A 12,501-nucleotide genomic window follows, 5' to 3' on the forward strand; every position below is an offset into this window, starting at 1 on the left:
CATTTTTCATCAAAAATGTTATCATGGTGAAAATGAATGATCACAGATTCCATGATATATATGATCTAATAAATTGATATGCTCGTATATATTCAAGTTTTATTGCTATGTTAGTAAAAATGGTCCTAGAAGAGATTTATCTATTACAAATGGAGAATCATGTGATAGTGAATGGTCTTGTTTATTGTGAACAACATGATAGAAAAACTTTTGTTGTAACCTTTTTTTTAAAAAGTATTGGTTAGTGGCTATAGAAATTGTCTATAGTAAATAAAAGTTTTGTAGATTAGACACAATTTTGTATGAAAAAAGTAGAGATTATATATGGATTATGCACTTGATATATTTAAACAAAATAAAGTTATAGAAAAAGCCACTCAATAACATCTTACAAAAAAACTAAAACCTCCACGGCCTAGAGAAAATATTCACTTTAGACTATGGCCTTGAATGGAGCTGCAGAAAAAGGCAGTTGGTACTTGGTATACATAATGGGAGAACTGCATCTTTTTTTCCATTCACAAGTACTATACATCTAAATGATTTTTTCTTAAACACAAAAAAAAAATTGAAAATGGACTGCCAACAGATCAAATTTACAAAGGAAAAGTTCTGTTTTGCTTCAATTTTTATGCGTACCATATACTCTAAGGCTCCGAATGGAGAAAGCATATCGAGCAGTGCAGATCAAGCGGTTCAAGCAGATCAAGCGGTTCAAGCAGATCAAGCAGAACAAAAGCGAATCAAGCAAATTTGGCGGTACAAGTGCAGATCAAGTGGTTCGAACGCTACAAAGTATATATTGAATGGTGAAAACAAATCAAATAGGTGTAAATTTAAAAATAATTGACTTTATTGAATTTTTTTATATATGAAAATCATAATAATGATGAGAAATTACCTTATTTTGAATTTTATATTGTAAATTTGTAAACATCTAATGTTATTAATTCAAGAGAATTTAATGCATTAAACTAAAATTAATATTTACAACATATAATATAATAACATTATACATATGTGGTGTATAATAATCATGAAAATAAAATTAATTAAGTGCAATATTTGTCATGCATTAAATTAGTAAACTATGATAAATAAACAAAAAAAACCATTAAGAAAATATTTATAAGAAAACTTAGAATAGTGGAGCAAAAATATATTTAAACTTATAATTATAAGAAAACTTTGAATATTTTATTATAATAACTTTGTGAACAGTATATATTAATTTTATGAATTTTAAGTTGTTTTATTTAGATTTTTAACAAATAATTTTTAGAGTGGTATATTAAAATATATATTTATGTGTTTTATTATTACTACAATATTTATTAATAAAATATTAAATAAAAAGGCAGATCAAACATGATATGCATAAAAAATGAAGCGTTCAACTGTTGTAAGCAGAACATAATTTTTTCTTTGTAAATTTAATCTGCATGCAGATCATATTTATTTATTTATTATTTTTTAAGAAAAATTGTTTAAATATAAAATACTCGTGAATGGAGGTAAAAAAAACAGTTCTCTCGTTATGCGTATCACCTGCTTTTTTTCTGCCACGCTATTCAAGGCCTAAATATAAATAGTAATCCAAAACATAAAAAAAAATTCTACAACTTTAAAAATTATTGTATTTTTGAAAAATTAAAACTTGCGATTTTTTTGAAAAAAAAAGTTATTTTATTTAAAATATATATAGATATATATATATATATATAAATATATGGTATAGGAAATTTGTCATATTGTATGTATATTTTCATTTTCCGAAATCGGTTTAAATCAACCGAAATTTCCGGTTTTAAAAACAAAACCGGTTTTGAAATTTGAGACGAACTTCTCGTATCAATCGGCCTCATAAACGAAAACTTCTCATATCAAATTAACCGGTTCTAGAAACACTTCACAGAACACCTCGATCTCATCGAAGCTCCTCCTCTCTCTCTTACATATCACTTCACATCAACCAAACCTACTCCTGTCTCTCTCTCTCTCTCCCTCTCCCTCTCTCGCTCTATCTCTCAGGTATGTTCCTCTCTCTCTCTCTCTCTTGTTCTTCATTTGTTCTGTAATGAAAAATGCAGATGTGTTTTGGGGTTTCTGAGGGAGCTTTATATATCTCTGTTTATTGAGTATTCTCTGATGTTGGGCTGTGAAAAAAATCGAAACTTTTGCAATTTCGTGATTTGGTTTTGTTCTTGTCTCTGTTCTCTGTATTGATCTCATTCTTAATTCTATCCTTGTATATGAGAAAATGTGAACTTTGTTTTGTGTGTTCTAATCAAATCATTAGAAAAACAATGCAGATGGGTTTTTGAGATCTTTTTCATATCTTTAGATTGAGATGTCTTTGATCTTGTTCTGTAAATTTCGAAACTTTGGATTCTTATGAGGTTCAGGTAGTGAACTCTTGCTTTAGGTTTGATCTGATTCTTGAATTTTGGTATTGGATTGTGTATTGAATTGTAACTTATACATTAGAAAGAAATGCTCATTGGTCTTTCTTACAGTGGTTTAGGTTCTTGACTTTGTTGTTTTAAACACTTGTTGCATAGGAAAAATTAGAAAACTTGTGAGAATGGCGGCAACAGCAGCATCAAGCTTGCAAATTGCTACAAGAAGGCCGAGCATTGCTTCGCCTTGTCATGTTCTTAAAGCCGGGACTTACATTGTCGGTGCCAATCCTGGAAACGCGTCGTGGGATAAACTTAGCTGCACTCGCCATTTATCGAACCTTGGATGTTTGAGAAGCCACAGTGCTGTTGTTGTTCCAACTTCTAAAAGACCCTTTTGTTTTTCCACAAAGGCCATGTCTGAGTCCAGTGACAATAAGGCTCCTGCTGGTCTTCCTATTGATTTGAGAGGTTGGCATCTCTGTCTTTTGTAGTGATCTTAGCATTACTATGTTATTTAGATACTATTACAAGCCCTGTGACAGATATTAGAACTAAGCAAGTTTAAATGGTACAGGGAAAAGAGCTTTCATTGCTGGTATAGCTGATGATAATGGATACGGTTGGGCCATAGCGAAATCTCTTGCTGCTGCTGGAGCTGAAATATTGGTTGGGACATGGGTTCCTGTAAGTGATCCTTTTGTAGTCTATCGCTTTTTTGTTTTGCTATATTGCTAACTATACTAACCTTTGAGTGGTATACTAGGCACTTAATATTTTTGAGACAAGCTTGAGACGTGGAAAGTTCGACCAGTCACGAGTGTAAGGACTTACAAATTTGTGTGAAGACATGCATATTTGATATAATGGGATATTAAGTTTTCATCTATTTATATTCAGGTTGCCAGATGGGTCTCTGATGGAGATTAAAAAGGTTTATGCTTTGGATGCTGTCTTTGACAATCCTGAAGATGTTCCTGAAGATGTAAGGGGATTAAGTGCATAGCTTTCTCATCATATGGAGCTGTTAATTATTAGTATTACTTATTAATTATCCTTACTGTATGATTTATTTTCAGGTGAAAACGAATAAGCGATATGCAGGATCATCTAACTGGACCGTACAGGTATAGATTAGAGTTACATTCTAAACATGCTAGCAATGTTTTACTCATTAGTGGTTGTGGCTTGTTACCTCATCTCGTTGTTGATTTACATCAGGAAGCTGCTGAATGTGTGAAAAACGATTTTGGAAGCATCGACATTCTTGTGCATTCCCTTGCAAATGGGCCAGAGGTAGAGAACTTACACGTTCTTATTGATTATGGACTATAGTAACTTCATTATGTACAACTTTTTTTCCTAATGATTGCACATTTGGTTTAGGTTAGCAAACCTCTTCTGGAGACATCAAGGAAAGGCTATCTCGCTGCTATCTCTGCTTCAAGTTACTCCTTTGTTTCCTTGCTGAGGCATTTTCTGCCAATCATGAACCCAGGTACGTAACAAACTTTGTATGGCTCTCGTTCTTTATAATCATGTCTTCTAATTTGTTTCTCTATGATTATTCAGGAGGTGCTTCGATATCTCTTACTTACATTGCCTCTGAAAGGATCATTCCTGGGTAAGGGTTATACTGAACTTTACTGCTTCTTTATATACTATTCAAGAAAACAAACTAATGCACACACACAACAATGACCACGCATTCTCGTGTACACTGAGTTTGATTTCTCAGAGGCTCACAAGTATCTGTTCCATTATGTGCAGGTATGGTGGAGGTATGAGTTCTGCGAAAGCCGCACTAGAGAGTGACACACGAGTAAGTTTGCAATTCTGTTTAAAATTGTATTCATAAACTAGAAGTATATATATATATCTCTTAGTCCAAACTGCGTGTTCAACATAGGTGCTTGCATATGAAGCTGGAAGGAAACAAAACGTTAGAGTCAACACTATCTCTGCGGGTAATTCATCTTTTCGCTCTTGCAAACCTAGTCATACGAAATTTTCAGGCGCTGTGATAATAACAGAACACTACTGTTTGGTTTTCAAGGTCCTTTGGGAAGCCGAGCAGCAAAAGCAATCGGGTTCATAGACACCATGATCGAGTACTCCTACAATAATGGACCTATACAGAAAACACTGACAGCAGGTTCGTTTCCTTCAACCCGACATACCTCTTGAGCATTTTAAAACTTGTTTTCTTACGGTTTATAAATGGCAATGATGCAGATGAAGTCGGGAATGCAGCAGCGTTCTTGGCGTCACCACTGGCCTCTGCAATTACAGGTGCAACCATCTATGTGGACAATGGTTTGAATGCAATGGGAGTTGCACTGGACAGTCCTGTTTTTAAAGACCTCAACAGCAAGAATTAGTGTCTTGACTCTTGATAAGACGACTGAACTCGACAAATTCTATTCCATGAGCTTGCTTGTTTGTCTTTATGAGTAGTATGTACGGCATAGTATTTTGAATATGGCATCCAATTTCCTGATAAAAATTTGACTATTTTTATTAGATTCATTTTGTTTGTTACTAAGAATTGGATAAATATGAGCTACACATAGAATGGCCGATGAAGTTTGGGGTATTTAGAATGCGTAAACACATAGAATCTTACAATAAAAACATGAATTCCAATAATTATGTTAAAAAAAAAAATTACAAATGAGAATATATCAACGTTATACATGTATATAAAAGTCATCTGTTTATCTTGGTGTTTTCGATTAAGAAAGTTTTTTAACGAAAGAATTGGGGATACGTTAATAAGATAAAAATCACAATCCGATGTTTTTATTTTATTTTATTTTTTAATTTTTAAAAATTATTTATTAATATCTTAAAAATTATTTATTAATATCTTAGTTAGTTAGTTAGTTAGTTTGTTTGTAGTATTAGATTTCATTATTTGTCGTATGATCATGCTTGTGTTGATTCGTTTATACTTTCTTTTTGTGTTTGTATATTAACGTATTATCGTTTGAATTATAAACAATATTTGGTCTAATCTGGATATAAAAATAGTTTTTGAAAGATTATCAATTAAGATATTGAAAAATAATTCGAAAACTAAAAAACATAAATAAATGATAGTGAAATGATAGTGAATACTCAGTTTTTCCTTCAGTCTAGGGATCCCATATTTGGGTTTCATGTTGTTTTAATAGGCCTATTTTGTAAAATATTAGGCCTGTCACATTTGGCTTTGTGATATGAGACTTTTCGTTATGAATAAAAGTGATAGTGAAATGACAAGATAATATGTGTGTGGGTTTTGTACATTTTTATAGTTATTTAATTTATAAGGTTTTATATGTAAGATATTTATAAGGTGTTACTCTGAAATGTTTATACGCTTTTATAACACATTAACTTTGGTATGTCTCAGATTTTTAAGATATTTTGACACAAAAAATTAGGAGAGGGCATGTTTGAAAGGAGATATTTTGAAAGAGTTATTTCTCAAAAATTTCTTAAAATTAGTTTCAAAATTTTTAAATTAATTTTATTTTGTCATATTTTGTAATTATATATTACCAAAACTAATCTATAAAAAGTATTCGTATATAAATTTTACTTTTTCTTTCTTATTTAAGTTTTTAAAGAAATGATGCATAAAATAAAAATGATGCTAACAATATATAATTGGCTTAGGAAACACATCCCACAATCTAATTCACCAGAAACACTAGAGTTTCTTTATCCCCGTTATGCGACCCTTTAAGATCTTCTTAAAGAGATGGATGACTCGAAAGGGTATTATTTTATATATTTGAAGTCTCAGCCAATTTGGAATAAAATATCAATAGAACTTTCTACTCTTTTATACACACTCTTCGTGTCTATCTAACACTTGTAATGTATTGTAACACACAAAAGCACATATGCTTCAGAGAAAGTACCTTGTTCTACATAGAATTTTTTCTTTCGATTCAAGATGGCTATGGTTGGAAAAAATTAGGAATTTTTACCTCTAATTATAAGAACATTTGTATTACATAAAATCACAACTAAAATGTTATAATATGATGATGACAAAAAATGTTATAATATATTTTGCATACTACATGTCAATATATAACTATTTCAATGATTATAAAAGTTAAAACAATCAATACAAACATACCAGCGCGTAGAGCGGGTTAATACGCGCTGGTTAATAACCTAGTTATTATCTTAAAAGATCTAGGGTCCATTTTTATTATATATATTTAAGTGTATTGAGTTTTTATATATATATATAAAAGTTGAAGATTGTAACTCAAACCTTGTGGATTAATTATTAAATATTATTGACAATTCTAATTTTGGTGCATTTACATAATCTTTTTTTTTTTAGTATTCACATGAAAGATTACGTAATTTATTATTTTATCTATGTGAAAAATTGGATATTATGAAGAGATTAAGTGGATTGATTATTGAGGAAATTTCAAAAATACATATTTTCAAATAGAGAAATTATTACTAATAATCTTTTTATGATACTCTCTTGCAAAGTTACCTTTTTTTTTCTCCCATTTTCATTTTTGCCCTCTCTTAAATTTTAATGGTCATTTTACTACCTAGTTGAAAGAATATTCTTTCCCAAATGAAGGAATATTCCTTCCAAAAATTTTCTCTCCAAAAATTTCACGCCAAAAACTTTCCCTCCAAAAAAATATCCGAGAAAAATTTTCCCACAAAAAAAAATGTTTACAAAATTTTTCCGCCAAATTTTTTTAAAAGATTTGCAAAGATTTTTAAAGGGTCTTTTAAAGGTTTTACAAGGGTTTTAAAGAGATTTACAAGAGTTTTTAAATGGTTTTTAAAATATTTGTAATGGTTTTTAAAGGCTTTTAGAAGCTTACGATTTATTTTTTTGGCGATTATATGACATGACGGGATATAACATGGGACATGTTGTAATATGCTTCCAACAAATTATATGACGGGACGGGTTGTAAGACGGAACAAGTTTAAATTGATGTTACTAAAAATTTCTAATATTATGAATCTCACTGTTCGATTCGGGTTATTTTACTATTTTTTAATAACACCGAGATAAAACATGTATAATTAAACTGATTTAGAAAAATTTGATACTATGCAAAATCTTGATAATTATTAAATAAACTCCAACAAAATCTATCATTTAAAAAAAATATGAATTACAAAGAAAATGTTTACATGTTAAAATCTAGTTTGTCATATTTAAATAAATGTATTTTTGAAATTGGATAGATAAGAGGGGTATTTCTGAAAAGGGATACACCAAAAATGTATTTCTCTAAAATGCTCTTGATTATTTTTTCTTTAATTGGTAATTAGCTTATACATTGAAGAAGCTTATACATTGAAGAAGCTCATCTGAGGACTGAGGTCATTATGAAAAGGGTATTATTAAAAGACTTTACAAGTTAATCTTGAACTAAACTTATTTTGACAATTAAATTTTTTATTTATTTATTTATGAGAAGGTAACCCATAAACCAAAAATATATATTTCATTCCTCCACTCAGAAGCCAAACAAACTGGTTCCCTCCTAAAATTTTAGATAACCAGTTCCCCTCTTGGGTTAGAGCTTAAGACCTAACACTGGTTTCTGTTAGTTTGTGTAATAGAAGTTCTTAGTTAGGTCATTCCACTTAGCCGAGTCTCTCTTCACTTGGGGTTTTGACTATTTTGAACTGTGGAGTTTTTTTGGATCTTTGCTGGTCCTTCCTGCCATTGTTTGAGCAAATTTGGCTGCCAAAAACACATCCTGAACAACCTCCTAGTTCTTCTTACCCTGCAAAGCTTAAAAGAAGATAATTCAACAATTAAGGCAACACTTCCTTATCAATATTGAAACAACAAGCACTAGATGAAATCTTTTAACTCAAACATAAGAACTTCAAAGTCCTCAAATAACTACCCCTATTTGATCCTAAAATGACCCTGAAAGTGTGCTATGCGGATCAATATGTTCACAATGGTCAATTTGTTCCTAGGAGTAGCTATGCGGATCTTTAATCTAACGAACTGAATATCCTGGACCTTGCAGATGAATTATTTTGGATACATTCTTAGAAGTTATACTGAATTGTGATCTCTGGCAGTAGTATAGCCTGAACAAGAGATTAGAAATTGACACAACAAGCATCAGAATCATGCAGGATGAGAACTTGCTAACTAAGAGTGATATAAACATATAACATTATTTTGCAATTACACTTTACTCTAATTTTCAAAATCGAATTGTGATCTAGTGAATCTACCAGAGCATTGAAAGGATTGTGAGCAGATGCTTACTGTGAGGTTTTGTCTGTTTCTCTGCTCCGGTTGTAGCTACGCCAAACATGTGCAGAGAATGTATGGTGAGACAAAAGCCAATGCAGAGAGATATTGTATAGAAAGCCTAGCAGGCAGCCACATTTGCTTTTATCGTCTCTAGAGGTGCCACATCATTACTCTGGGCTTTACGTGCTATCTGGTTTAGGTGATAGGCCTCCTCTGCCATTCCAGCCTTAAGAAGACAAGATAACAAAGAATTTACTGTAATCTTATCCGGTGAACAACCTATTGCCACCATTTTGTGGAAAATACTGACTGCTTCAAACATCCTTCCTTTCATGCAATGCCCAATTATAAGAATCGTAAATGTGATCTTATCTGGTTTGCATTTCTTCTTCTCCATCTCTTCCACAATAACATTTGCTTCATTGACCTTTCCAGCTTTACAAAACCCATCAATGACAGGGTTGTACATAAATGGTTTCGTGATAATGTCCTTACTAGCTAACTGCCCCAAAAGTTCACGAGCCTTGAGCAGACTATTCTCTTTACAGAGTGCATTGATAAGAATAGAATATGTAAATTCATTAGGTAACATTCCTTTGGCATTCATCTCTTCCCAAAGTCTAAACCCTTGGTTCACTTGTCCTGCTCTACAGTACCCATCAATTAAGGAAGTGAATGTCACAACGTCCGGGAAACAGCCGAAAGAAATCATTTTCCCACGAATGTCTTCAGCAGATGTCATCTCACCAGCTTTTGCATAACCATCCACGAGAACATTAAAAGTTATAGTAGTTGGGTATATTCCCAACCCAAGCATGTCATCTAACAAAAGATACGCTTCTTGCATCTTTCCAGCTTTGCAATACCCTGAAATCATCGATGTATACGTAACAACATCCGGAGAACAACCACTGCTCGACTTAACATCGTTTAACATCTCATTCGCTTTAGCTAACTCATTACTCTTACAAAACCCCTTAATAAGAGTATTATACGTAACAATATCAGGAGAACAACCAAAACCACTCATCTCACCCAACAGCTCCAACGCTTTCTCTCCTTTTCCTACGCTACACAAACCCCGAATCAAAATGTTAAACGTCTTAGTATCATTACAGCACTGAAACCTCAAATGTTTATCAAACAACTTCATCGCATCATCCACACGATCCAACTTCACTAAAGTATTCAACAAACTATTCACCACCATACAACACCTTTCAACCTCATAAGACTGAAGAAGCAATGCAGTAGCAAACTGAAGCTTACCCTTTTCAGCAAAAGAAGACACCAAGAAACCTAATAACCGACTATTCGGAGAAACGCCATCACTCCTCATACACTCAAACATCTGACCAGCTAAATCATGCATACCGGCTTTACAAAGCGACCTAGTGAGTACATTATAAGTCCAAAACGAGTGACGAATGTTCAATTTGAATCTACTAAACTCCCAAAACCGAAACCCTAAGTGAGGATGATTGTTATCCAATTTCTTCACAACCTCAAATGCGATAAACGGATTCAGATTCTTACTCAAGTAACAGAAACAAAGATCTGAATCTGGAACTCTGTATACGAACAGAGTAGATACGATTTTGATTAACCAAGCTTCAGGGCAATGCATCACTTCGCGTTTGTTGCTATGTAGAGGACGAGCTTGAGCTCCTCCATGAGAATGCGTGTGGAAATGAGCTATGGCGGTTGCGAAGGTTGTTCTTATCATCACGGCGTGGCGGCGAGTGTGGTTTTGGAGGAGGAGCTAGGGCTTGTTTTGGTCAACCTCATCTGTGTTTTTTGTTTTTTTTTTTCAGATCAAATTTGTGTGAGACTGAAACCAGTACGGAGGAATCTTTAGGACCTTCTCGGAGAGGTAGAGGCGTTTGAAACCCACTAGATGAGTTAGAGAATTTTGACCTTAAGGGTAAGACCAAACGAACCGAACCGAACCGAACCGATTCGAACTAAACCGGAATTCGAACTAAACCGGATTGGGACTGAATTTTCCGAAAATAACAGTTCAGCCGAAATAACAGTTTCATTTTAAACAATGTTTAAGATTACCCCAAAAAAAATAAAAAATATATAATTTACTCGTTTTGCATAAAAATACTATTAAACAAAAAAAAATTCAACCAATAACAATATTTATGAAAATATGAATGGTAAAAAATATTTTGAGAAATACCCTCAAATATCACTAAATCAAGTATTATAAACAATTATAGCACACATTCCACAAATTTTCATATATAGTACTAATTACCATGATCTTTTTTTTGTTTAATTTTTAGATTTTTTATAGTGTTTGGGTTGACTATTTTACATCTAGTATATAGTTTTGAGGAGATATGGTTCATTTTTTGGAGTTTATGATGTAATTTTGAAATTTAATCATGAAATATAGTCCTATAGTTGAAATTTTATAGAGTGTGTGCTAATTTTGGAAACAAAACTTGTTTAAGTCTTGTTTTTTTTGGTTGAAAGATAATTATATTGAATTTAAACGATTCAAATACAATTTGTTACATCATAGTAGAAAACATAATTAATACAACCAAATTTTGCCAATCTATGGGAGGCTTCATTACAAATACAAGGTATAAATAAGAAATTAATATCATAAAACTTTGAAGACCAAAATCTTATACAATATCTTAAAGTAAACCTTTCATCGATACATCTTGAATGGAGCCTTTAATAATCTTATTGAGCACTTGACAATCCCCTTCAAAAATCATTGAGGTAAAACCTTTAAACCATATTTGTTGCATAGCATGAAGAAGTGCTTTTGATTGTGCCTCCAAAAATGAATGAGCATACCCGAACTGCGCAGAGCCCCAAAATTTTGCTTCTCCTAAATGATCATGAACAATCCATCCTCTAGTGACTTGACTAGTCAAGTTATCGAAACCAGCATATAGTTGCATTTTAATCTATTATAATCCGGTTGAAACCATGAAGAAACTTCTTGTGGTCGTGGAAACGATGTCCTTTGAGAAAAAATATGAACATGTAATCATTCTTCTATTTCAGCTTTTCCCTTGTTTGAGTCTATTAACTAGAGTTGCCCTTTAATTTTGCATACAAAGTTCAAAACAACACTTAAAATTAAACATTGTCTTTTTGCTAAAACATTACTTAAAGTGACACAGAGATACTACTTATGGTTTGAATGGTGACAACGGTTCAAGCGGACAAAACCCTAGATTGAATGGACCACTTTTTATTTACCATTTATTAATTATGGCTCGTTGTGCTGTGGATCCAAAAAACTAAAATAAAACATTAGCGAACCAACTACATACTATTTTTACATACAAATAAAAGATGTCCGCAACGGTTTATAGTCCACGCTAAAAATAAAATGGTCTAATGCGCTGATAAATTTGTCCATTTTAACTAGAGAATTTTTGATAAATACCCCTTTTGGTGTACCTCTTTTTAAAAATACCCCTTTTATCTATCCATTTTCAAAAATACCCCTTTTTAAAAATACACCATTTATCTATCCATTTTCAAAAATACTCCTTTTTAAATAAAAAAAATTATAAAGTTTTATATAGTTTATAAGGTAAAACTATATAATAACTACTACTGGGAGATTCGATACAAATATTTTAAAATGTTTTAAATAGTTTTAAATAGTTTTTATAAGTTTTATAAGGTTTTTAAAAGATTTTTAAAAGGGTTTATACGGTTTTTAAAAGGTTTTTATAAGGTTTATAATTTATTTTTACGCTATTTATGAAAAGTGTATAAAGTTTTAAACACATATAAAGGTATTTTGTGTATATATTTATAAGATTACACACATATTTAGATAAATTT

At 31.8% G+C, this 12,501-nt stretch overlaps 2 protein-coding genes across 4 annotated transcripts; one reads left to right on the top strand and one right to left on the bottom strand.

The window, feature by feature from the left end:
• Nucleotides 1-1,926: 1,926 nt before the first annotated feature.
• On the top strand, nt 1,927-4,928 carry LOC17892079 (enoyl-[acyl-carrier-protein] reductase [NADH], chloroplastic). The gene is made up of 13 exons (XM_023786551.1): nt 1,927-2,031; nt 2,562-2,870; nt 2,977-3,086; nt 3,166-3,221; nt 3,300-3,384; nt 3,479-3,526; nt 3,621-3,695; nt 3,786-3,897; nt 3,972-4,023; nt 4,170-4,221; nt 4,309-4,366; nt 4,456-4,554; nt 4,635-4,928. The coding sequence occupies exons 2-13, from the start codon at nt 2,585-2,587 to the stop codon at nt 4,778-4,780; spliced, it is 1,179 nt and encodes a 392-aa protein (XP_023642319.1). The 5' UTR covers nt 1,927-2,031; nt 2,562-2,584; the 3' UTR covers nt 4,781-4,928.
• Nucleotides 4,929-7,765: 2,837 nt separating this feature from the next.
• LOC17892154 (pentatricopeptide repeat-containing protein At2g06000) lies at nt 7,766-10,470 on the bottom strand. 3 transcript variants are annotated; one of them, XM_006297334.2, is made up of 2 exons: nt 8,683-10,470; nt 7,766-8,179 (listed from the first exon to the last, which is right to left on the bottom strand). In XM_006297334.2, exon 1 carries the CDS (start codon nt 10,394-10,396, stop codon nt 8,789-8,791), a length of 1,608 nt encoding a protein of 535 aa, XP_006297396.1. In that variant the 5' UTR covers nt 10,397-10,470; the 3' UTR covers nt 7,766-8,179; nt 8,683-8,788. The 3 variants fall into 3 exon arrangements, with proteins under 3 accessions (XP_006297396.1, XP_006297397.1, XP_023642682.1); XM_006297335.2 differs by having other exon boundaries at nt 7,766-8,187; XM_023786914.1 differs by lacking the exon at nt 7,766-8,179 and adding an exon at nt 8,200-8,498.
• Nucleotides 10,471-12,501: the final 2,031 nt, after the last annotated feature.

The sequence above is a fragment of the Capsella rubella genome, unplaced genomic scaffold (genome assembly GCF_000375325.1).
Source record: "Capsella rubella cultivar Monte Gargano unplaced genomic scaffold, Caprub1_0 scaffold_3, whole genome shotgun sequence".
NCBI lineage: Eukaryota > Viridiplantae > Streptophyta > Magnoliopsida > Brassicales > Brassicaceae > Capsella > Capsella rubella.